The sequence below is a fragment of the Anolis carolinensis genome, chromosome 1 (genome assembly GCF_035594765.1).
Source record: "Anolis carolinensis isolate JA03-04 chromosome 1, rAnoCar3.1.pri, whole genome shotgun sequence".
NCBI classification, from domain to species: Eukaryota; Metazoa; Chordata; class Lepidosauria; order Squamata; family Dactyloidae; genus Anolis; species Anolis carolinensis.
In genome coordinates, this window is record NC_085841.1 from 297,469,294 (window position 1) to 297,495,337 (window position 26,044).

A 26,044-nucleotide genomic window follows, 5' to 3' on the forward strand; every position below is an offset into this window, starting at 1 on the left:
CTATTCTATGATTCTATGATTCTATGATTAGGTGGACAAAACTACCAGTCACACAGCATTTTCACTTCACTTGTGGCGCAGAACCCGACAGCTCCCATCCCATGATGTCGATCTACTTCTAACAAGGGCTCCATGGTGCAAGTGAAGTGAAAACATGGTAAGTTGCCACAGTAGCAACATGGAAGGCTTCCTCTGTTGCATAGGCAACAACGAGGGGTAGCATTGTGGTAAATGCTCCCCCCCCCATGGGATGGGGTAATGGGCAAGGCAGGTGATGCAGGACACAAATATTTCCCCCTGCCCCACACCATGCCTCCCTCAGATTCACCATGATGCATGGCAAATCCCATCCATAATGTGGGACTAGTGAGGTCTTTAGTGCCCACAGAGGTCATCAAAGGAGGTATCCCTTCCAACCATTTTGTCATGCTGTCTGGATATGCATAATTACTTGCACAGAAATGTGATTCTGTTCTGCTTGAAACATAAATGAGAAATTTAGACATGAAAGTATACATAATATAAACCATATTTTAATGGCTTGCTTGTAGAGAAATTAGAGGGTAAAAATTAAAAATCCCTTTTTGAGATGAGAAGGCAGTGCTTCCATTTATTTCTTTACAAATCAGTGACATCAAACACAACAAGGAGCTGTTTGTGTTAGACAGTAAGAATTATATAGTCCTCATTTCCTTTTAGCTTGTGACTGGATAGGGAGTAGGCCATTCTGGACTCCATGCCACTCACTTCCTCCAAACATACTGTTACATGTTTCTTTCTCTTCAATAATATGGCATGTTGAAAATGCAACAGCATTTTCTCTGCCAAGAAAGCTCACAGAGAACTTTGAAAGAGGAAAGGTCTAGCTGTTAAATTATTTTTTAAAAACAACAACATGCCATAATTTGTCAATCCTGCATTTTGGAGAGCAAGAGAGCAGGTGGGGTTGTGTTGGTCCACAACTGCCCTATATCCCAAGATCTGATCCTAGATTATTTGCTTTGAACTGGATTATCTGGCAGTGTAGACTCATATAATCCAGTTCAAAGCAGATAATCTGGGATCTTGGTTCCTCCCAGGATTTAAGCCCCACATTCATCCCAAGCCTCAGGCTTTCCCAGGCCAGTGTGTGTGTGTGTGTGTGTGTGTGTGTGTGTGTGTGTGTGCATAGCTGATCCAGGAGGCCATAGAGCCAGCCCCCAGTCCCCCATTTAGCCGCAAAAATGTATGTGAGAGGCCTGGCTGCATGCTCAGGCCCCTCTGGGGAAGGTCCCTGGCATGTGAAAATGATGCCTCAGGAGGTTGGGGGGAAGAACATCCCTCCTCCTCTCCCAACTTCCTGATGCTCAATTTCACATTCCAGGAGCTTTCACCGAAGGGGCCTGAGTATACAGCCAGACCACTCATGTACATTTCTGGGGTAAATGGGAAGCTAGGAGGGCAGGATGGGTGTGCCATCCAGCTCCTTTGGGCTCCAGGAAGAGGTCAAGCATGACTGCCATTATAGATGGTACCTATTCTGGTAAAATGGGTCTCAGGAATGTAACGACAAAACAAAATTGGACACCAGATTTTGCTGATCCTGCAAGCATTTCCTCCAGAGAGCATGAGTTTTGCTGCTGGAATCATCAATTTGGTAGTTCAGCTATGCTCAGAGTTCAACAGAAAGACCATGTAGCAGACAATGAGGTATACAGTGACAGAGAAATAAGGATAATCTGTCATTGGATTTCATAGCTAGTGACAAACTATTCTCAGCTTTCTATTCTCACAAGACACACTGATACATGCACTTTTGGGACCTCTCCAGCCTATCATGCAGGATTATTTCATCACAGTATACTGGTGGTGAACCTCCTTGTTCAAGGTAATGTGACAGAGGGTGGAGAACAGTGAGGCTTCTTAGTGGACAGGAAAATATGAGGAGCAGAGACAAAGAAGCTTGAGACGGAGTCTTCATATTAAGGTTTCTGAACACTGGACAACTCTTTCTGTCATTTCTTTCTTACTTGAGTCTTTGAGTATTCTTTTCATTCCTTAGTGACAGCTGTATTTCTCTTTGGATAACACTGCCACTTCTGGCACTTAAAAACGAACACATTGTGAGTTACAGTATAAGAGTTTCCTGAGTAATACCCAAATAATGCTCTATGACTTCAGTGATACACTTACTGACCTAGGAATATGTCTAACTGATCTTAGTGGGGCTACTACTGAATAATATCTTGAATGACACATTGTAAACACTGCTGGAGGAAACGACTCTCTTACCTTCAGTGCTGTCATCTTTCTTTTCTGTCCCTACATGCACAACACACACAAATTAAGAAGAACATTTTTTTTTCTTAGCACTTAGCACTTTACTAGTGAAAGGCTGAATTTTTTTTCAGTTTCAGCAGTCAAAAGCTAAAAGTACCAAGGGGGGGCGGGGAGGCTGAAACTCTTTTTTGGTCTTAATATAGGGATCATTAGGGGTTATTTGGGGACCATGGATGGGGTTCAGAGGATATGTGAACTGAGTGAAAAAACTTTTTTTCTGTATTTCCTTTATGTTTGCTTTGGATTTGTTCCCATCACAATGAATCTTAAAGTGAAAACATAGTTTTATGTCTAAATGTTTTTCTGTTAAAAGGGAAGGTTTAGTCAAGTTCCCAACAAGTTCTGGGGGGCAAAAAAAAGAATAAAGAACAACAGTTCTAGATCATAATGGGGAGTGGGAACCGATCTGTATGCTCCCATTTTTAAAAGCTACATTTCAAGGCCAGAGTGAGGAAGAAGATGAACATGTAATGTATAAATATTTTTCAAATATTAGTTGTTGTTTTTTTTTAAAAAAAAAGTAGGAAACTGGTGAATCTGAAGAACTGGCTCTATGACAAAATCAGAAAATGGGAAAATTAGCTTCTAGCAATTAGCTACATTTGGTTCAAGGTTTGGTCCCAGTATTAAACAGTGTTTTCAATCACTGCCTAATGCTGTGAAGTCTGTAATTCTCCTTGTACAATGGATAGTGTAAAAGTGGTATAGAATTAAAAACTGCTATGAGAGCTCATTAGAGATTTATGGCTTGGATACATGTGTATTAATATGACATCCAATTTTACTTTTCCTTGTTATTGGAATCAGATATAGGTGCTCTGATGCTTAAACAGTGCCTGGATACTTAAATAGTCTGAATAAGGCCCCATCTACACTGTCATATAATCTAGATTATCAAAGCAGATAATCCACATTATCTGATTTGTACTGGATAATCTGAGTCTACACTGCCATATAATCCAGTTCAAAGTAGATAATTTGGGTTTTATCTGGCAGTGTAGATGGGGCCTAAGAGTCAATAAGATGATGCTGGATCCTAATAAGATGGATAAGGTAAAGGTAAAGGTTTCCCCTGACGTTAAGTCCAGTCATGTCTGACTCTGGGGGTTAGTGCTCATCTCCATTTCTAAGCTGAAGAGCCGGCGTTGTCCGTAGACACCTCCAAGGTCATGTGGCTGGCATGACTGCATGGAGTGCCGTTACCTTCCCGCCTGAGCGGTACCTATTGATCTACTCACATTGGCATGTTTTCGAACTGCTAGGTTGGCAGGAGCTGGAGCTAACAGCGGCCGCTCACGCCGCTCCCAGGGTTTGAACCTGGGACCTTTCGGTCTCCAGCTCAGTGCTTTAATGCACTTCGCCACCGGGGCTCCTATAATAAGATGGATACTCTGTTGAATAGTAGTTCAAGGTCCCTTCTACGCTGCCTTATATCCCAGTATCTGATCCCAGATTATCTACTTATCCCAGATTATTTGGCAGTGGAGACTCATATAAAGCAATTTCAAAGCCTAGGATCAGATCCTTGCATCCAGCTGTATGGATTGTCAGGGTGACAATTCAAAGTGGTAGTTATGACTACATCTACACCAAACTATATTTTAAAGAGCAGGTATAGAGTTGGCATTCCATTTTAAATCCTGTTGTGCCGCCTATGGAATTCTAGGGTTTGTAGTGTAGTGAGGCCTCTTTGAAATTTTTGAGGGCCCTTCCCTAAATACAAACTGCAGAATTCTGCAGAAGGCAGCCATGGGATTTAAAGTAAGATGCCAACTCTTTAAGTTTAAAGTGTAGTATGGTGATCTCTTTACTCAAATAATCCAGAATACTGTTGCTCCAGAGCTGCTTGGAAATGGAAATGTTCCTGGAGTCCTTTTGTTGTCCAGATGGAAATCCTGAGGTTGCATTGAAGCCACTATCTCTCTATTGCCAGCCGAAAGCAGTTCCCTCAGAGAGCACCTTGTCATGATCTCAACAGAAGTGATGTTGGCAACAAACCTCTGTAAGAAGCTGCTTCTACCTGGCAACATAGCAGTGGGTCTGTTATAATCCAAATTATCAAAGCAGATAATACAGATGCCAACTCTATACCGCTCTTTAAAATATAGTTTGGTGTAGATGCAGTCATAACTACCACTTTGAATTGTCACCCTGAAACAGACTTGACGTTGCAGCAGTAAATAACTGTTTTACTTTCTATAAATTCCAACATATCCTGACTATAAGATTATTTAGTTATCTAGTTTAAGTCCTTCCTTTCTCCTTAGGATGCTTGGACATGAGACCCCAAATATCGTAATATAATTTACCACCTCATCAGTTGAGTTTTTTTCCCCATCCTAGAACGCTGCCAGGACAGGGTCCACTGGAACACATCATATGACAGGGCTACTTCCAGCAGAGTACCACTGGACTCTGTCTTGGCAGTGTAACTACCAGTCTCCTCTTTGAAGAAGCCAGGGACAGTGGGGAAACATGATAAGGCACCCCATGATGAACCATGGTAAAGATATGAAGTTGAGTGCTGCCCCACAGTTTCCCACACTGTCCCCAGCTGTCCTCAGGATTCTGGACCTCCATGTGTTGAGGTCCTTAGAATGAAAAGGCTGCTAAGATCTTTAAACTTATTAAAATAGCTAAAAAGATAAAAATGCAACATAGTATTTTTTACAAAATCCTCTGTTACATGATTTATGAATCAAAAGTATGCCTAATCCAAAAGGTCTTTCCTTATAAAGAGCAGAGAGGTGGTCAACTTGACCTCTTGTGGAAAGAGTGCCACAGCCAGAGAACAGTCACCTAGGACTTTTTTCTGTGTCCTTAACTAAAGTTTCTGTGATAATGATGGCGCTAAGAAAGAGAGGTCTACCAAACTTCTCAAAATGTGGGCTGATTCATACAAGGACAAAATAAGTTGGCTTTTATTTTCCAGTTGGTTACCAGAAGTCTTTACTTGATCATCCAGATGCTGATGTGGAGGCGGGATTTATTCTTCCATCCATGGATAATCTAATTATATAATTAAGATTTTTGTTCGTTTTTGCCTGACTGGAAATGCTCAGGTGAAGTCTTAGGCCTCATTTATATAGATTCCTTGTTTATAGGGGACAGAATGCTCTGTGTGAGGATTTGTAAAAAGGCACCATGATATAATGGGTTGACTGGAAAGGCATGTGTGCACAGGCTGAGCCAGCCAGGAGCCAGAATCCCAATTGGCTACTGTCTCTAGCTTAGTGCTTAGACAAATGGTTTTAACTGCCACTTTCACCTCGGAGAGTGAAGAGAGCACTGGCTGGAAATGGTCAGGAAGGAAATGGCTGCCAACTCTCTGAAGCTGGATTATTTATAAGGAAATGAGGCATATTTAAAGACTGTTTAAAGGGACTGTTTATTGCCTCTGTTCTCTGTGTGAATTCAGAGAAACTGCTGTATATATTGTTGCCCTATTAGATTTTTTGAAACGAAGTAAATATACTGTTACTTGTTACACAAGCCTAAGAGACACTTTCTTATACTGCAAGGTATATCTTGGTTCAGAAACTGTGGTAAAACTTCTATTTATTTATATCTACAACTTATAACACTCTGGACTGTCCCCAGAGGCAGTCACAAATACTGTCCCCAACCTACAGTTTTGAAATTGGGTCCAGGCAGTTGCCAGGCCAAGACTTCCTCAGTCCTACTAGACTATCACCTTAACATCTGTGTCACCATTGTTAGTGTTAAATGTTCACAGAGCTATGTGAGATCTCCTGGCTGTTGCGGCAGAGGTATCTGCATGAGCAGGAAGAAGGAGGGAGAAAGTCCCTCCTCCTCATTGATGAGAACAAGGAAAATGGGATGGTGGCAGTGGCCTGTGTGGATAGTGGACAGACTCATATCACACCCAGCCCTTTTGTCCATACTTTACTGAAACCATGGTGTTATTCAGGGGTTTCAGTAAAACTCCAGAGCACCTCCCAATTTTTCTTAACGTGGAGCTAAATTGGTTTGCCCCTCAATAAGCACTAGAAGTTGCAGGAAATCATGTAGACAGCCAGAAGTGACCACACAGAATATGTTTTATTAACAATCTCATCAAATGGATTTGCCCGTCGTATGCCACTTCCTCTCCCCTTTTGCCATGGAGTCTATTACATGATGCAGAGTGACTCTTGGACAGCTCTATGGTGAAAGGAGAGAGCAAGAGGTGTACGCCACTGTGGTGGCAACAAGGGAGGCTTCCTGTGTTGCCTTTGGAGCAATGGTAGGAAGCCATGTGGCGACGCTTCCCCCGTGGGATGGGGGCAGAGGTAAGTCGGGCAATGCAGGGCATGGAGCAATGGTTTCTCCACACCCCTCACAGGGACCCCACAAATTTATCATGATGCATGGTGAATCCGTAGGCTTTGTGATAAGGCCCTAAAACTGTGTAATCAAGCCTTGAGAGAGAAAAGAATGGTTGCTTTTTTATGTTCTCTTTAGGAAAGGGCTTCACAGTTTCCCCAAAAACACAGAATCATTAAAAATGCATATGCAAAACATATAGAGACTGATTGCTCCCTTTCCTTACAAGTGTAACTGTGAACAGTATTTAGATATTTGATCATTCATTCAGCCACACAACAGCTCTGAAAGTAGAATCTCCAGCCTAGTGGTTTAGCACTCATGTGTAATGGATCTCTTTTCTCTGAACATAAAATATTGAGAAGAATACTTGAAAAACATTTCATATGCAGTTCACTTTTTTCCCCAGAGGAAAAGAAATGCCAATTGCCTACTAGAAAATCTTTACTTTCTTGTTGTGCTCCATAAAACAGAAATATTACCACCATTGTAAATTTGTTCTAAGCTCCTAGTCATTTGAACAATAATGTAAAACACAGAAAATGACTTTCACAAATGGGGCTATTAAACCTGGACCAGGAGTGATAATCTAAAACCTTGCAATACTGGATTTCTGCTACTTGCTGCTGTATTAAATGGAGTCTCAAGACATTTAAACTGCTAAAGCTACTATGATTCAAATGCCAATAATGCTCTGCTCCAGGCCGCCCCTTTTGGTAGTAGTGGGCATTTGGGAGAGAGGACCAAAGAGTGCATATAATGCCTGAATGGAATGCAAACATCCGTTGCAAGCAACACACAGAGTAATCTTCAGTGAACACCTTAATCATCACAAAAAGCCAGTCCAAAGGAGAAGGAGGATCCAAGGGTAATAGTGCTAAAATAAATTGTCCTCAGAGAGCATTTGTTTCATTACTGGACAATTTGGCCATTTCTCAACCTTGTTTATCTTTTGCTATTCATGTTAGTCTGAAGGAGAGAGGCAGAGAGATATAGATAAATAGAAAAACAGTGAGTATTAATATATTTTTCTGTGCTGTAATAAAGAGGTCACTATGGAAACACAGGAAAGACTTGTCTAATAGGTATTTCATGAAACTGGCAAAGAGTTTTTCATACTAAATGTTATATTTCAGATAATAAAACCATACATGAAGAGTGAAACACTGTATTCATGCCGTTCTATTCAACTACCTTCCCTGAAAAGGCAGACACACTTTTTCTGCTACATAGTGGCCAGGGACACTGAATGATGCCAAGGGGGCACCTGGCTACAGCTGTTCTCCCCTCCTAAAGCAATCTTGTTGCAAATTTGGAAGACTACTTGCAGTTCAGGACTTATTGTGCACAAGATTAACACAAAACCTTTGCCCCTAAATTCAACATTTAGCTGCCCGTCCGTATGGTGACCGGCAAGCAGCCTCGGTCTTAATTTAAACACTAGCTTTACCAAAGTCGTTTAATGCTTATACTGAAAATTAAACTGACTTTGGGAGGCTTCCAAATGCTACAGAATCTTAAAAAAAATGATTCTTAAATGTTTCCCGTTTCCTGCATGTTTCTTTATAACAATTCATTTTCATGAATTAACAAATTACTAACGACTTAGGAGGACTAACAATAGTTTTGCACAGCTCTAACAGATATCATATAGAAGCATAGAATTGCACAAAATGATAAGTTATCCTTCTCTCTATCTGGCATGCTATTTGAACCCTGTCACAACATCACTCCCTTTTGATGTTATTTCCTCACTAACTCTAGGGATAATCATGCCTATAGTTAAACTTTCCTGTCTGGAGCACAGATGATGTCTTCCCTAGTAATGTAATAGTAAAGCAAGGGTGAAAGAGCAATGGGCCAGTGGATGAGGTTGCCAGATGTGTTCTCTTTCAATCTTTAATGACATGTCAGGATCTCATGCATGTGCTATTCCAAATGAAACCAAGTTTCATGCAGATTGATCTGGTCACCATGTCAGAACTAATTTGGCACAAGCCTCCAATCTTCATTCTGGATGGGTTTTGTCACAGTGCCGGAGGAGTAATCTCTATCACAGCAGTTAATAGTGGGCATTGGCTGTGACTGGATTTGTGACTTTCCCTTAACTTTAATGCCTTTTGAAAGCACTTGAAGCAGGAGATTTGTTCCACTGATCCATTACCAAAATACTATTGGATCAGAACAACTCTAAAGAAAGTATGTTGGGAAATATGAACGTTACTGTTCCTCCTTTGAATAATAATCAGCTTGAGTTAGACGCACAGTAAATAAAAAAACAACAACAGATTAATCTTCTGCTATGCTGATTCCTAAGTGACTTTTAGAAGCAGCTTTTGCCTGTGGCATAGTGCAGTCAAAGCCATTATCCTTCATACCGTGCTATAATGACAGAACACATGCATTGTAATGTAAACTTACAACCCAGTTCTAGGCAGACACAATTAGTCTGTCATCTTTTTCCAGCAGCAGCAGTTATGGCCCTGGTGGGGGAAAATGGGTAAAGAAAAGCATCTCATTCACATTTATCAGATAACTTTGCATTGTTCGAAGCTTCCTCATGCAATTGACATTTTTGTATTGCTTTTCTTGGCTCACTAAGTGGAGGTCCAGTTCAATCTAATCCATATGTAATCTGAAGAATAATGTGACCTTCAGAAGACTGGGGGAAGGGAAATCCTCCCAAATATTTCTATAAAAGCTTTTATTTGTTTCTCTGTGTGTATGCACACATAGACAGAGAAAGAACTAATGATACATGCGTGTGAGAGAAAATGCATATAATTTTAGATTTAAACCTGCTTACAGAGTCCATTTAGTGATTCTGAAAATGCTTTTATTTTGTATATGCTTCCATAGTGACGAATTAAAAATTGAAACATAGAGAAGCATAACCCATACAAGTCAGAGCTGCCCATGGTCATTTGGAAGTCAAGTCACAAAAGATGAATTTAACCTTGATGGGAGTCACCCCCCTCCCCAGAAAACCCCCACCTTCACAGACTGAGTACATCTCATTTTGATAGTGCTTAATTGAGAATGGGGTATCAGCTGCACCTTTTCCTGAGGTGTCTGATCCATCCGTTGTGACCCATGCCTCTGCTACTTCCTTTTTGGAAGGATGTACTGTGCTTCATGCTAAAATTATAGAATCATAGAATTGTAGAGTTGGAAGAGACCTCACGGGCCATCCAGTCCAACCCCCTGCAAGAAGCAGGAAAATCTCATTCAAAGCACCCCAGACAGATGGCCATCCAGCCTCTGCTTAAAAGCCTCCAAAGAAGGAGCCTCCAGCACAGTCAGGGGGAGAGAGTTCCACTGCCAGACAGCTCTCACAGTGAGGAAGTTCTTCCTGATGTTCAAGTGGAATCTCCATTCCTGTTGTTTGAACCCATTGTTCCAAGTTCTAGTCTGCAAGGCAGCAGCAAACAAGCTTGCTCCCTCCTCCCTATGACTTCCCCTCACATATTTGTACATGGCTATCATGTCTCCTCTCAGCCTTCTCTTCTGCAGGCTAAAGATACCAAGCTCATTAAGCCGCTCCTCACAGGGCTTGTTCTCCAGACCCTTGATCATTTTAGTCACCCTCCTCTGGAAGCTTTCCAGCTTGTCAACATCTCCTTTCAACTGCGGTGCTCAGAAGTGAACACAGTATTCCAGGTGTGGCCTGACCAAGGCAGAATAGAGGGGTAGCATGACTTCCCTGAATCTAGATACTAGATAACTTTTGATGCAGGTCAAAATCCCATTGGCTTTTTTCACCGCCGCATCACATTGTTGGCTCATGTTTAACTTGTTGTCCATGACGACTCCAAGGTATTTTTCACACGTACTGCTGTCTAGTCAGGCGTCCCCCATTCTATATCTTTGCATTTCATTTTTTCTGCCCAAGTGAAGTATCTTGCATTTATCACTGTTGAACTTCATTTTGTTAGTTTTGGCCCATCTCTCTAATCTGTCAAGATCATTTTGAATTCTACTCCTGTCTTCTGGAGTATTAGCTATCCCTCCCAGTTTGGTGCAAACTTGATTATTGTGTCTTTTAACCCTTCGTCTAAGTCGTTAATAAAGACGTTGAACAGAACCGGGCCCAGGACAGAACCCTGCAGCACTCCACTCGTGACTTCTTTCCAAGATGAAGATGACGCATTGGTGAGCACTATTTGGGTTCGTTCACTTAACCAATTACAGATCCACCTAACCGTAGTTTTGCCTAGCCAACATTTGACTAGCTTGTTTGCCAGAAGGTAATGGGGGATCTTGTCGAAGGTCTTACTGAAATCCAGATAGGCTATATTCATGGCATTCCCCGCATCTACCCAGCTCGTAACTCTATCGAAGAAAGAGATCAGATTATTCTGGCATGATTTGTTTTTGGTAAATCCATGTTGACTATTAGCAATGACCACATTTGTTTCTAAGTGTTTGCAGACCACTTCCTTAATGATCCTTTCCAGAATCTTGCCTGGTATCGACGTGAGGCTGGTAATCGTTTGGGTCGTCCTTTTTCCCTTCTTGTAGATAAGGACCACATTCGCCCTCCTCCAATCTGCTGGGATTCTCCCGTTCTCCAAGAACTCTAAAAAATGATTGCTAGTGGTTCCGAAATAACTTCTGCTAGGTCCTTCAATACTCTTGGGTGTAGTTGTGGCCAGGTATTCCTGGATGACTTCTTTCCCTATTTGGGGTTGGATTTCCCCCAATCCTTCATCCACTCCATGTTGCTGAGGTTGAGGCTGGCTTTCTTTTTGTGAGAAGACCGAGGCAAAGAAGGCATGAAATAGTTCTGCTAGATTGCTGTTCAAGTTGTCTACAATGTTTTTTCAAGGTAGCTCACTAGTTATAGGGAATGTGTGTTTCTCTTGTTGAAACAACTTCGGGGACTACTCGCTTGTTTCCAGCAGGTGCTGTTCAAAGTGCTGCTTGGTATCAGAGTTTGGCAAACCATTGTTACAAGGACTCCAAAAGTAAATGCTATATTCCTTTGAAAATAAGACACTGTCTTATATTTATTTTTCCTCAGGAAGGCACACAATGGCTTATTTTCAGGGGATGTCTTATTCTTATATTCATGAGCGCTTTATATCTTAAGTGCTTGGATGGCATGATGGCCAGATGCCTCCCTTTCTCTGGAAGGGGCTGCTGCTCCTGTGAGGGAGGGAATGTTTTGGCACCCAAGCTTTGTGACAGTGAGAGAGATGGCCCAGTGAATAGCACTCCGGCATCCTCCTCTGGCAGCAAGAGCACCAGGGAAGAGCCCTGCAGCTGCACTGTGGGTGGGGTGGTCGCCCATGAGTCTCTCCCCCTTTGCCTTCTTGCATTATTCCCCTTACTGAAGCTTGCCACTGCTCCTGCTCCCTCCATTTGGGAGACTTTGGAATGCCTTGTGACCTTTCCTTGCTTGGGCAGGAAGGAGGGCATGCTGATGTGAACTGGTAAGTCAGCTGCGGCCATGGCAGAAGGAAGGGGTGGCCACCTTCTTTACCGCTCTGCACCAGTACACCTATCACTATGTCTTATTTTCAGGGTATGGCTTGTATGCGCAAATGCTTAGAAATCCTGCTATGACTTATTATATGGATATGTCTTATTTTGGGGGAAACACAGTAGTTACTGTTGTATTTTTTAAAATAGCTCTTTCTTTATTATTTCGAAATGACTTACTTCAGGAAGAATCAGTACAATTAGGCTCTGATACAATAAAACACCAAAATGAGGACACCACACACCCTATGACTATACACATAAGTGAAAGTTATATTCACATTATTCTTTGTTACATTACAGCCGTAACATAACCTAGCTCTGCTTTAGTTCGTGAAGAAAATAATTATTTCATTATTTTTAATATGTCTCTTCCATTCTCTAGATGACTTGTGAACATGCACAAGTTTTAAGGAGATATGGGTAGGCCCTTTCATTGGTACCACAGTCATTTGAAGTACATCTGATAGGGACATGAGAAAGGGCTTGCTGAAAGGGTCTCAGATGCTAGACATCAACTCCAGAAGCAATTAGGTTTATTTCCTTACTATTTTTGCCTGCTATTATTATTATTTTTATTATTAAACTTTATTTGTACCCCGCTAGCATCTCCCGAAGGACTCGATGCGGCTTACAAAGACCAAGGCCTCAACACACAATATAACAATACAAAACAAAAGGCAAATTAAAAACAATTAAAACAGTAAAAACAACAAGCAATAAACAATACGCTAAAACACAATAAAACTGGGCCGGGCCAGAGTAATGGGTACAAGATTAAAAGTGCTGATGTGACAGGTGATATATAAGGCTTATAGGGCAAGTGCAGAGTGCGATATACGATCTTAGTTCTAATAAAGTGCTTATGGGACTTGGTATTGGAGATTTCCTATTAATCTGGGAAGGCACATTGGAACAGCCAGGTCTTCAAGTTCTTTCTGAAGACTGCCAATGTAGGGGCCTGTCTGAGATCCTTGGGGAGGGTGTTCCAGAGTCAGGGGGCCACCACGGAGAAGGCCCTGTCTCGTGTCTCCACCAACCGCGCTTGCGACGCAGGCAGAATCACGAGCAGGGCCTCTCCAGATGACCGAAGTGAACGTGTGGGTTCGTAGACGGAGATGCGGTCACGGAGGTAGGATGGCCCCAAACCATTCAGGGCTTTGTAGGTAAGCACCTGCACCTTAAATTGGGCTCGGAAAATAAATGGCAGCCAGTGGAGCTCCTTGAACAGGAGGGTTGACCTCTCTCTGTAAGGGGCCCCAGTTAACATCCTGGCTGCCGCTCGTTGGACCAGTTGGAACTTCCGAGCCGTTTTCAAGGGCAGCCCCACGTAGAGCGCATTACAGTAGTCCAGTCTGGAGGTGACGAAGGCATGGACCACCCCGGCCAGATCAGCCTTCGCGAGGTACGGTCACAGTTGGCGCACGAGTCTCAATTGTGCGAAGGCCCTCCCAGACACCGCCAACGCCTGAGCCTCGAGCGTAAGTGATGAATCCAAGAGGACTCCCAGACTGCGGACCTGTGGCTTCAGGGGGAGTGTAACCCCGTCCAGCACAGGTTGCCACCCTATACCCCGGTCAGGATTACGATCGACCAGGAGGACCTCTGTCTTGTCGGGATTGATCTTCAGCTTGTTCCTCCTCATCCAGATAGACACAGCGGCCAGGCACTCGTCCAGCACCCGAGAGGCCTCCTTGGAATTAGGTGGAAAAGAGTAGTAGAGTTGTGCGTCATCTGCATAGAGGTGACACCCAACTCCAAAACTCCGGATGACCTCTCCCAGCAGTTTCATGTAGATGTTAAAGAGCATGGGAGACAGAATAGAGCCTTGCGGGACCCCACAGCTCAAAGGCCAGGGGTCCGAGCAGGCGTCTCCCAGCTTCACCATCTGGGATCGACCCTCCAGGAAAGATCGGAGCCATGACAAAACCGTGCCCCCGAGACCCATCCCAGAGAGTCGTCCCAGAAGGATACCATGATCGATGGTATCGAAAGCCGCTGAGATGTCCAAGAGAGCCAACAGGGTCACACTCCCCCTGTCCAGCTCTCTACGGAGGTCATCCACCAAGGCGACCAAGGCTGTCTCGGTGCCGTGACCAGGCCTGAAACCAGACTGTGACTGATCTAGGTAGTTGATGTCATCTAGAAAGCCCTGGAGCTGGGAGGCAACCACCCGCTCCAGCACCTTACCCAAGAAAGGGAGGTTGGAGATTGGTCTGAAATTGTTCAGCACCGTGGAGTCAAGGGAAACCTTTTTAAGGAGTGGACGAACCACAGCTTGTTTCAGGTAAGATGGAAAAAACCCCTGCTCCAACGATGCATTAATGATCAACACAAACCAGTCAACCAGCCCCTCCCTGGCTGATTTGATTAGCCAAGACGGGCAAGGGTCCAGAACTGACATGGTTGCCCTCACAGCCCCAAGGACCTCCACCACGGTCTCAGGAAGAACAAGCCTAAAAGAATCCCACAAAATCGGACAAGCAGATGCCTCAATCACCTCCCCTGGCACTGTGGTGAAATTGGAATCGAGCTCAAAGCCTATCTGAGCAACTTTGTCTGCAAAATGGTGTGCGAAATCGCGACACCGAGTTGCTGGGTCGTCAAAAGTCTCCTCCACCACAGGTGGCTGAAGGAGTTCCCCAACGACCCGAAACAACTCCGATGATCTATGCAAATAGACATAGTGTTGGAATCACAGACGCCTTAAAGGGCCAGACTTAAAAGTGTCTTCAAAACAGAGTTCATTGAAACAAAAGGAAAAGGACACAGAGATACTTAAATGCAGTTCCACTGGTCAAAAACTCAAAAACCCAAACCAGACCTGGTTCAAAGGGTAAACAGAAATGTAATCCAGATCAACTGGATGCAAAAAGCAACAAGTCAAACAAAGTGCTCTAAGGCAAAACAAAAAGGCACAGTACACAAATGGTTAACAGAAGGAGTTACAAGAAGAGAAGCATCGTCAGCCGAAGTCCAAGGTCGAAGCATGAAGAATCCAAAGCAGTGTTGCTCCAATGTCTGCAGAAGCAGCATCTCCAGCCAAACCAGTTCAGGTCCAAACTGCAGAACCGAACATGAAACAGGCAGCCGCAAGACTACACGAAACTTTCCCAATACCCAGCACATGAACACACATCAACACCTTGTCTTCTGCAAAGACCCCTTACTCCTGAACCCACTTATATCTACAAACCATGATGAACTGACCACCGCCCCATCACCATCTCCCACAGCTGCTCCCAGCTCTTCATATGAATTCCTTTGACTCTCCCTCCAATTCCTCCATCTCCTGTCAAGACTTAGATCCCCCCAAGAATTAGTTGAATCCCCTGATTGCCAGTCTTCACTCCCAGAGAACCCCATAAAGGTACCATTAGTTGTTGGTGCCTCACAAATAGCTTGCACTTCTCTTATCTTAGTCCAATCCATTGTGTCTCCTTTTTCTCCTTCACTCATTGACCCATTGACCCCAGAGAATCCCTCAAATGACTCCTCATCTGTACGTGCTGTAAGTATGTCCCGGATCCTCTTTCTCTGCTGCTCTTCATCAGATTCCTGCTCCTGAGTAACCCTTTTTTCCCTTCTGGTACCCATACTACTGTTTGTAATGTTACTCACAGGCTCTACTACAACACACAGGGCCCTTCCAAATAGCCATATAACCCATAATATCAAGGCAGTAACCCAGAGTCCTTCCACACAGCCCTATATTCAGAATATCAAGGCAGAAAAACCCACATTATCTGAGTGTGGACTCAGATAACCCAGTTCAAAGCAGATATTGTGGGATTTTCTGCCTTGATATTCTGGGATATAGGGCTGTGTGGAAGGGCCCCCAAAGTATCTGCTTTTAACTGGGTTATCTGAATTCACACTGCCATATAATCCAGTTCAATGTGGATTTTATGCAGCTATGTGGAAGGGACCTTTTTTATGCAGGTAGGGCCTACTTGAAGTCTTTGCATGTAAACATGATTGCAGTCAAGGATCTAACTGGTTGGGTGCAAACTTTTTCATTTTTTGTGGTGTTTTTAATTGCATTTTAACATATTTGTTTCTGTATTGAGTTTTAGTAAAGATTGTATTCTGAATGCTATTTTATTATTGTTATGTACATTCAGGACCTTCAGAGAGAAAGGTTGGAGGTTAACCCTTTCTATCGATCGACACTATTATCTACATAATTTCTATAGCAACACTATAGGTACAAAACAGGTATAATATTATTCCAATGTAGTGAATTGTATTATTGGTCTTGCCCAGAAAATCATTTATTCAGAATGTTACTAGATTAGAAAAAGAAGACACATCACTGTAATTTCCATCCCTTGTGTAAACTAGCCCTAACTGTAGCCTAATAAAGTTGATCTGAAGAATATAGATGCAGGCAATTACTGTGTCATAAACTTTGTGTCACTTTTATCTCTTACAATGAGTAAAATTATCTCAAGATGGAACATGGATAGAGCATTAATTTGATTCTAGAAAAACTAGGTTGCAATACTAGAGACAAATTACAGGGTGTTTGAAAAAAAAACTCCCTAGTTTTAACTTAAAACACATTACAACTAGGGAGTTCTTTTTTAAACACCCTGTATATTTATGTGTATTTTCATGTGTATTTTCATGATTGCTCTTTCATGAAAACATTCCCTGCAGCTCATGGCTATGGAGCCTTCTCAGACACTTATATTCAGACTTTGGAAAACTGGTCATGCTGACTGGGGGATTCTGCCATTAAGTCTTAATTTTACAAAGTCTTTTTAGGCCACAGTCAAAATCAGAATGGACCCTGTCACTGCAATCAGTGAAGTCATGCATGTCTGATTTTTTATTGCTTTAGATACTGATCTGAACATTTCAGTGATCAAAGACGCATGATTGCATGAATTCACTTACAAAAGGCATTAGCTCAATCTACCACACTGGAAACATATCTTATACTTTCTTGTTTATTAAAAGAACATTATAATCAAACCTCAGGAAGTGTGTCTCAGCATGTGTCACTTAATTGATAAGAGCCTACTTTGCTAAATTTTACACAGGTTAAAGGACACTGATTGCTGTTGATTGAAGTAAAGTTAAAGACAAACATGAGAAAGGCCATTGTTATGCTCTGCAAGGCAAAGACTTTCATTTTCATCTTCTTAACACGAGATTAATGAGGGGCATTAATCTTCTGTGTACCATGTTGGAGAAAAAATATGTTACTTTCTATCAAAGTGGCATACATTACTAACAGCTGTTCTGAAAAGGTACAGGTGTGTTGGCTTAGAAGCTTTCATTCTTTTCAACTACTTCGGGAAGACCTGAAATTCCCTTCAAACTTTCTTTTTTTAAAAAAAAAAAATCAGCTAAATTATCTTGTTGTGATGAATGGCTGTATTTGAGTAACAGTGTTATGTGCTGCAGGTCTGGCAGGAGTGCATGAGTTAAGATTGGAAGTGTGAATGAGAAAAGAAACAGCTCACCTGATGAGCATCATTCTCTCCCATTAAAATGTCACCTTTCATTTCATCCCTTTAAAATGCACACCCTTCCTAGTTTTTATGTGGGACGTACCAAAACAGGAACAAACCCTGCTTTGTTCCAAATTAATTAGATACCACTTTAGACCTGGGCATTCCTGAAAGGCCTAGGTCTAATGGGGTATGAGGCTTGTCTGGACTGTCCCCTCGGAATTTCTGGGACTTCTGAGGGGGCAGTCCACGCAGTCCACTGGCTGAATCAGCCCAGAATACCTGAAAGGGCTCTAACAACCCCCCAACTCCCACCCCCGCACCAAAAGGCTTAAAAATAAAATAACTGTTGCTGGAGCTCTCCTGGTGCATAGAAATGACACGCCAGGAAAAGGGGGGAGAAGGAAAATTGCTCCTGTCGCCTTCTCCTGGCATGTCATTTCTATGGGCCAGGAGAGCTCTGGCAGCAGTTAAATGGCAACTGAGTTATTTTATTTTTAAGGATTTCTGGTGGGTTTTGTTTTGTGTCTGGGTGACCTGCTAGAATGTTCAGCAAGGCATCTGGATACCCCACCCCCAAGATAGTGAGGATGTTGGGGGAGGTGTACAGACTTCAACCCAGGCCCAATCGGGTTTAAGAAACTGGGTTAAAGCCCTGTTAAAACCTCCCTCTGTTTCATGTCACCCTCTAGTTTTACAACTTGTAAATTTTCAATTACTCTATGTTTTTTAAATATTATTTATTATTTGCAAACTACAATGATACAAAAGTAATTCAGATCCTAAGATTGAAATGGAGCTTGAAGAGTTACTTTAAATGTAATTAGTTACAGTAATGTTCCCAAGACCTAGTAGATTGATTGATAACAGGTACTATTGCAACTCCAATTTATAAATTATTTACTTTTGCATTTCTCAAATAAGTGGTATAAAATAGGTTCTCAGAAAAAAAAAATGCAGCTGCTGTGTGTACTTGAACCATGCAATAGTCCTTCTTTGCCATTTAAGGGGATTCATACTCTGTAACTATAAAATTAGTTAAAATTACAGCTATATTGCAAAAGTGGTGGAGCTGCAAATGTAACAAAATTATAGCGTTACTAATGGGGAAAAGTTTAATGGCAGGTAAGTAGTTATTTACAAGCTGTTTCTCAAGATCTTAGAGTAGAATAACCTCACTTAGAAAAAAATGTGTACTGGTCACTAAAACTGGAGCCAACTGGATACACCCAGATTAACTCACTGCAGTGCCATGGTAGCATCCAGATGATACAATCAGTCCAAGGCTTCATTGGACTGTCGCATCATCCTCTGTGTCACCACTGTCATTCCCAGGCTGCTATGGAGCTCCACCTGAGCTTTTGGCTATCATGGGTTGCTTCTACTGATGTCAGAACAGGGCACCTAGGAAGGAGTATCACAGAAAAGGGGATTCAGAGCAAAGAAAGTATGATGGTACAATGTCCATCTGGATATTGGTTTCCATCAGATTTGGCTGTCCAGGCTGCCATGGAGTCCCTGAATACTCCAAAATTTCCAACAAGCTGATTCTGCCCAAAGTGGGGCAAAGTTGATTTAACTAAAAAAAACCTGGAATATTAACTGGAGATTGGTGAAATTCATGAGGACAAACAGCAATGGATTTCATGGATTTTCAGGTTTTCTTGCTCATGTTACCTAAACCACCAAGAATAACATATTTACCCAAAACCACTGAAACAACTGGTAGCAGGAAAATAAACATCTCCATAATAATAATAATAATAATAATAATAATAATAATAATAATAATAATAATAAAAAACCTGTATTTATACCCCGCCACCATCTCCCCAACGGGGACTCGGAGCGGCTTACATGGGGCCATGCCCAGAACAAAACAGTATAACAAAATATAAAAACAACATATCATAGAGCAATTAAACAATACAATAAGTAATAATATACATTACAACACAAGTCAAAGAAACAGTAAAAACAGGGGCGGGCCGCATGAATACAAAGATAAAAAACTCGGGGTGAGAGAGATAAAGGAATAAAAACCACAGGGAGCAGGGACATACGAAAGTGGAACAGTCTAGAGGAAAGATGTTGGAGGGGAGCAAGAAAAGGATTAAATAGCAGTTACTCTCCAAAAGCACAACGCAAGAGCCATGTTTTTAAATCTTTTTTAAAAGCTAATAGAGTGGGAGCTTGCCTAATCTCAATGGGCAGTGAATTCCATAGTCGGGGGGCCACAGCAGAAAAGGCCCTCTCCATCTACATTTGGTACTTGTTCTTCTATCTATGAAGGAATCAGAAGAGATGTGTTTGCCTGAATACTCAATTTATATTATTAATTTTTACAAGTGTCATGTTCCATGTAAACTTGTGATGAGACCTACTATGTTCTGGAGGGACTGATGTTTATCTTAACTTATCCTGTCCCCTCTCCCAATGAATTCAGAATACTGATAATGGATTCCTGAAACAGATTGCTTCTTTTCCTATTACAGAATTACAGGAATGGCAAAGACTTGTTTCTTTTCTGAAATACATTGCTATAATTTAGAGTCTAGAAGGGCCTCCTAAAAGTACATGTGGAGTGTGACATGGCCTAAATTGGTAGAATCATGAAACTGCTAAAATGAGATAATGCAGATAGTTGGAGTCACAGCAGCAGCTGACTAGCTTCTATTTCAATTTCTGCTGTCACAAATCCCCACTGCCATTAAATTAGGATGTCTTCATCACAGCAGGTTAATGCATCCACATACAGGGTTTCTATTAACAGTTTGTTTCTACTAGCTAAATCCTGAGATACATAGCCTGATCAGACAAACTGCTCATAGGCGTACTGCTTTATAATGAATGCATTTTGGTTTTGTACAGTTTGCTGTTCCATTAATGGTACATGTCTCTCAGTGTGCTTTGTTGAGAAAGTGCCTTTTAAAAAGTCATTTTTATGTTACGGACCTATTTCAGTGCTTGATTATGTATATGCCTCCTGCACTAATTCATCTAACATTAGCAAAACATATTGTGGAGGGCAAGACATTTTGGGAGTGGAACTGAAAAAGGAAGCTAAGAAAAGAGTAGATTGGAGCAGCCAAGTCAATGCCCCATCTACCTACATTGTCACTGGGAGCCGATACATTTAATAGTTGGAATGTTAAACTAGGACTTGGGAGATCTAGATTCTGCTTCCCTATTAAGCATGAAACTGAGGCTGGCCAGCTTTATAGGATAAAGTGGGTATAAGGAGAGCAATGCACACTATGTTCAGCTGAGTGGAGAAAAGATAGGATATAAATATAAGTCCGCTGTGGAGACTCAAGGCAGTTAACAATCCCACACTTTGTCAAGGTTTAAAACAGATTAAAATACTACAAATACACTTAAATGGCATTTAAAACTCACAGCCCTTCCAAACTCACCCACATAAATAATAGTTGTGATTAGCCTGCCTGGCATTTGCTCTTCAGGGTTTCATCCAAGCTCTTTCCTCACACCACAATTTCATTCTTACAAGTACTGTACTGCTATGGAAACTACAATACAATAAAATACAATACACTTACAATGCAATACAATGCTGTCGTAGAATATCATTCTGTGGTACAACCATTTCATGGGAACCATGAAAGTGGAATCAGGAGGTGGGGAAGGTGTCCTCTGTAGAAATGTTCAGGTATAACAAAAGCAGTAGAAATTGGACAAGGAGTGGTAAATCGATCTCTCTCTCTCTCATTCTCTCTCCCTCCCTCCCTCCCTCCCTCCCTCTCTCTCTCTCCCCTTGTGATTTTTAAGCAAAAAATTAAGAAGTTTTTGACCACTCTGGATCCAGCAGTATTTAAACAAACAGAAGCCCAGATGACCTTATATTTTCACTACTGAATATATTTTCCTTTTGGAAAGAATATAAGGATAGTAGCTGATGAATGAATGGAAAAATAATTATAATAGATTAATCTGTCATAATAGATTAATTGCCTAAATTGTTTCTGCTAGCCATTTACCCAAACTGTTTCTCTTAACATTCTCATTGGTATTTTTTAAAATCCCATCATTCAGCTCATAGTTCCTAAATTATAGTTGAATTTAAAACCTCAGGTTTATAACAACTTATGAACAGCTCAGCGCACAAAAAAATATTTTATGTGTTATTGAAGGCTTTCATGTCTGGACTGACTGGGTTGCTGTGAGTTTTCTGGGCTGTTTGGCCTTTTTCCAGAAGCATTCTCTCCTGACGTTTCACCCACATCTATGGAAAACAACTTCAGAAGTTGTGAGGTCTGTTGTAAACTGGGCAAGTGGGGTTTATATATCTGTGGAATGTGCAGGGTGAGAGAAAGAACTCTTGTCTGCTTGAGGTAAGTGTGAAAGTTGCAATTGGCCACCGTGATTAGTACTTAATGGCCTTGCAGCTTCAAAACCTGGCTGCTTCCTGCATGGAGGAATCCTTTGTTGGGAGGTATTAGCTGGCCTTGATTGTTTCCTGTTTTCTGAGTGATGTTCTTTATTTATTGTCCAGATTCTAGAGTATTTTTTAATCCTGGTTGCCAGATTTTGTACATTTTCATGGTTTCTTCCTTTCTGTTGAAATTGTCCACGTTTGTGGATTTCAATGGTTTCTCTGTGTAGTTTGACATGGTGATTGTTAGAGTGGTCCAGCATTTCTGTGTTCTCAAATAATATGCTGTGTCCAGGTTGATTCATCAAGTCAGCCATAGCAGAGCACAAAACAATGGCTAAATTCTTTGGGTAGACGTTAAAAAGAACACATTTTGTCTGAAGTCTAGAAATATGACATTACAAGGCATTATTGCATACAAATGTGTTTTCAGGTTCTTTTTGTTCTGGGTTCTGCATTACTGATGCACATACATGTATATTTTGAAAATATATCAAAAAGTGTATGTGTACATACAGCCTATTATTTTCTTTATTTCGATACATAGAGAAACAACTTTTAAAAATGTGTTTTGCAATATGCAGAAGCACATGTATGCACAATTAACCCACAGCATTTTTTTTTTAAATCTACACATGGTCACATTTAAAAGTACAATAAAAAGCTTTTATGTAAAGGGAACTGAGAATTCTACAAAACAGTGCATGCTTCAATTACAAAATGATGCAACAATCCTGATATAAAATATATTAACTGTAGGGGATAAGGAATTGGTGAAAGCTTTTTAAGTAAGTTACATTTCCTTTGTGTGAGTGCAATCCCATTGTGCTCCACGATCTCAGAGATCAAATGATCAAAGAGACCTTCTAATAAAGATTAGATTGTGAATTGGCACAAAGTTAGGTCGAGATTAAGATAGCTCTAAGAAATTTCTAGCATTCCTAGGATTCAGATTCACGTCAGGACCCTTCTACACTGCCAGATAAAATCCACATTATCTGCTTTGAATTGGATTATATGGTAGTATAGCAGGGGTCCCAGCTCCATCTTCTCTAGCATTAGTTTAGCTAGCAGTCAGTGATCTTAGCAAGTTGTGACATAGCTCTGAATCTTTGAAAATATTTATAGTTGAACCCCCCCCCCCCCCTCACAAAAAAGAAATTGTAAAATACAGAATGCAGGGCAGAAGGAGAACAAATAATATCAAAATTCAGAATGAAAGAATTCCTCTCATTCCTTTTTTTTTTTGGAGAACACTTTTAGTATATCCCAGCTTGCACTTCCTTCTGTATTTATCATTTTTTCTTCTTCCTCGTATTATGTACATTTGGAACAAGGCGTCATATGCCCATAAAGAAGCATTCACATCTGTCATACATAACAAAGCTCAGATATACACATTCTGTGTAGTTAAAGCATATTAACTGCAGTAAATATTATCCTCCAGAAGACCAGGTGACTAAAAGCACCAAGGCATTGCAAACTTTCCTAAAGAGTTACCTGTGTCATTTTTGGTGTCTAGATTTTGGTGGCCCTTCAAATCCATTTTTTGGGAACCTCCCGAATTCAGACAAGCAAAATTCAAATTTTCAACCCAGCAGACAGAAGATCCGTTTTTGTTCTGGGAAAATCAGATCAACTGGCGGAAATGGGAGAACCACCAAGGCTTCCCTTTCTGTCATTCTTAGGGCATCAGTCTTAAGAAACCACTTTTTCTGGCATCATTTCTCTTCAACTAGACTTGGGCCAAGTCATCAGACTTAAGAAACCACTTTTTCTGGGATCGTTTGCCCTCAACACCCTTTCAATGAAGCTGAGTTAAGTCACCCTTTTAAAACACTTATTTCAGTTGGAGCCACACCACCTGAAGGAGCATTAGCCATTCTGTAAAAAGATATAAATTACCTCCTTATTTTATGGTGGCTTTAGAAATGGCATGATACCTCTACCGCACATTTGAAGCTTGCATCATGTGAAGGGCACCATTGGTGACAATTTCTTGTGTGTAGAAAGTAAATGCTAATTTATTGCTATTTGAGTAAAAAAGCAAGGCAAGCGATGCAGAGTTACGAGCGGCACTGAAAATTTAGATCACCAGTGGACTGAAGCACAATCTGTCTCTCTCAGAATCCTGCTCACAGCAGAAAAATGGAGGCCCAACTTGGTTAAAAGACACATCATAGCTTTCTTCTGATCTGACTGGCTCAACAGGAAGGGCTCAAAGGGAAACCTCATGTGGGCATGGTTTATGTGCAGCTGAATGAAACCAAAAGTAGCCAAGGTCGGCAGCCACATGGTCTGTTGCAGCTGTAAAAAAATGGTGACGGTGCCTGTGCCATTATGGCTGGCCAAATAACCGAATTAGCCAAAGCCCGTTTTGAAAAATTGATCTGTGCACAGTCCTACTACGCATGTGTCAACATGTGAAAAAGAAGGTGGACTCATTTGAAAACAAAAATAATCACTGCATCTACAAATAGCCTAAAAGGCAGAAATCCCCACACAGTAGTGCATTTTAAGGGTATACATGATGTGTGTGCTGTAATTGTGTGAATTTTGCATTGAATAAAGTGACAACCTAGACAAGAATGTTCAGACAATCATCACCCAAATGTTGCAGTGAGTGAAGAGGTCTTTCCCTCTGGCCAGTTGGCTGAGTAGGAAGAACTTCATATATTGACCAGTAGAAGTATTCTTTTAAGAAAATTTCCAATCAATAGTTTACCTATTGGCTGAAGCAAATTTCTGTGGGAAGAAGCTCCATCTTCAAGACCAAATTAATTCATAGTGGCATTACACATTACCTCAAGTTTAAGATGCATTCCTTCCTACAGAATAGTTCCAACTGAGTGAGGTAGGTTTACTTTAATTTCTCATAAACTTAAGATAGCTTAGAAAGTTCTGCTTTTCATAATGAGCTTGAAGTGTCATATCTCCACTTGCAATATCTTCCTTGTGAGGAAATAACCAAGATGAGAGTCCACCACTGGGAAAGAGAGGAGAGATGTGAGGCCTCAGAAATTCTATCTTCTCAAAAAACATCAGAGGATCCATCTCCTCCAGATGATGAGGGAAATAAAAAAATGTAAGGGTAGTAAAGAGTAAAATAAAGAGTTATTTCTATTTTCCCAGTGGGATGCAGGGATCAAACTGAGTAAAATATTGACTTAAGAGAGAACATTAATTTTGCTAATAAAATAAGTGTGTGTACTTAATAGTATAGGGAGGAGGGCTTGTATATTTTTCAGTCAGTCTATTTTTGGATGGAAATTAAATTCAGGGTTAGCTCTTCACATTTTTAATTTTATGGTGTTTGCTATGCTTCTTATGCTTGTTTTGAGAGTTGAATTTGCAGCAGAACTATCCTTAACTCAGAGAGAGGGATAGTGGGAGGGAGGGAAAAAGAGAAATCTGGAGACATAAGCTATCAACGCCCACCAATATGAAATAGAAGATACCTACAATAGAAGATGCCTGGAAAATATATTTTCATCAATATTCCAGCCACAGTTATATAAAAACATGTTTTGTGTTTGCAAATTGTACTGAGAACATCCCTTTTGATCATCTTGTCAGGCTCATTTTTTAGATTCCTGTTTGATTAATATTCCAGTCTTTAAATGAGTGCACTGATATCTTCTTGTAATATTAACCTGAATAGGAAATAACTTGTTTTCTCTCACTGTGGTGGCAGGCATGCCCTCTATTCGCCATCTTGGCTGGGCTCCTGCTTCCCAGGGAGCCCTGCATTTCATGTGCTCCCCGAGCACTGTTTTTCCCCCAACCAATCAGGAATGAGCATCCCACTCTGCTCTTATTGGCTGAGCCTGGCAGACTTGAGGGAAGACGCCTTCCCTCTGATCTGCCTGTTGACTATATAAGTCAGCAAGCCTGCTCCTCCAGCTCAGTTACTTTGAGCTCTACTCGCCCTTCCACCCTTTGTTATTTGTTACTACTTTGGATCACTCACAACTTGGGAGTGGTTGGCATGGGCCTTGGATCTAGTCCTTGATTATTCTCCCTCTCTTTGAGGGGTTATATGAGTGTCCTGCGAAGGTCA

At 41.3% G+C, this 26,044-nt stretch overlaps 1 protein-coding gene across 9 annotated transcripts in view; it reads right to left on the reverse strand.

The window, feature by feature from the left end:
* lrrc4c (leucine rich repeat containing 4C) overlaps nucleotides 1–26,044 on the reverse strand; it is a 1,096,970-nt gene that overhangs the window by 813,312 nt on the left and 257,614 nt on the right. The window contains exon 2 of one of the 9 annotated variants that reach the window (XM_062958669.1): nucleotides 1–26,044. This exon is cut by the window's right edge and continues 3,398 nt beyond it. The exons of the other annotated variants lie outside the window; for them this stretch is intronic. Within the exon in view, the coding sequence (XP_062814739.1) occupies nucleotides 13,541–14,533 (993 nt within the window). The 5' untranslated portion in view covers nucleotides 14,534–26,044 and the 3' untranslated portion in view covers nucleotides 1–13,540. 9 annotated transcript variants of the gene reach the window in all.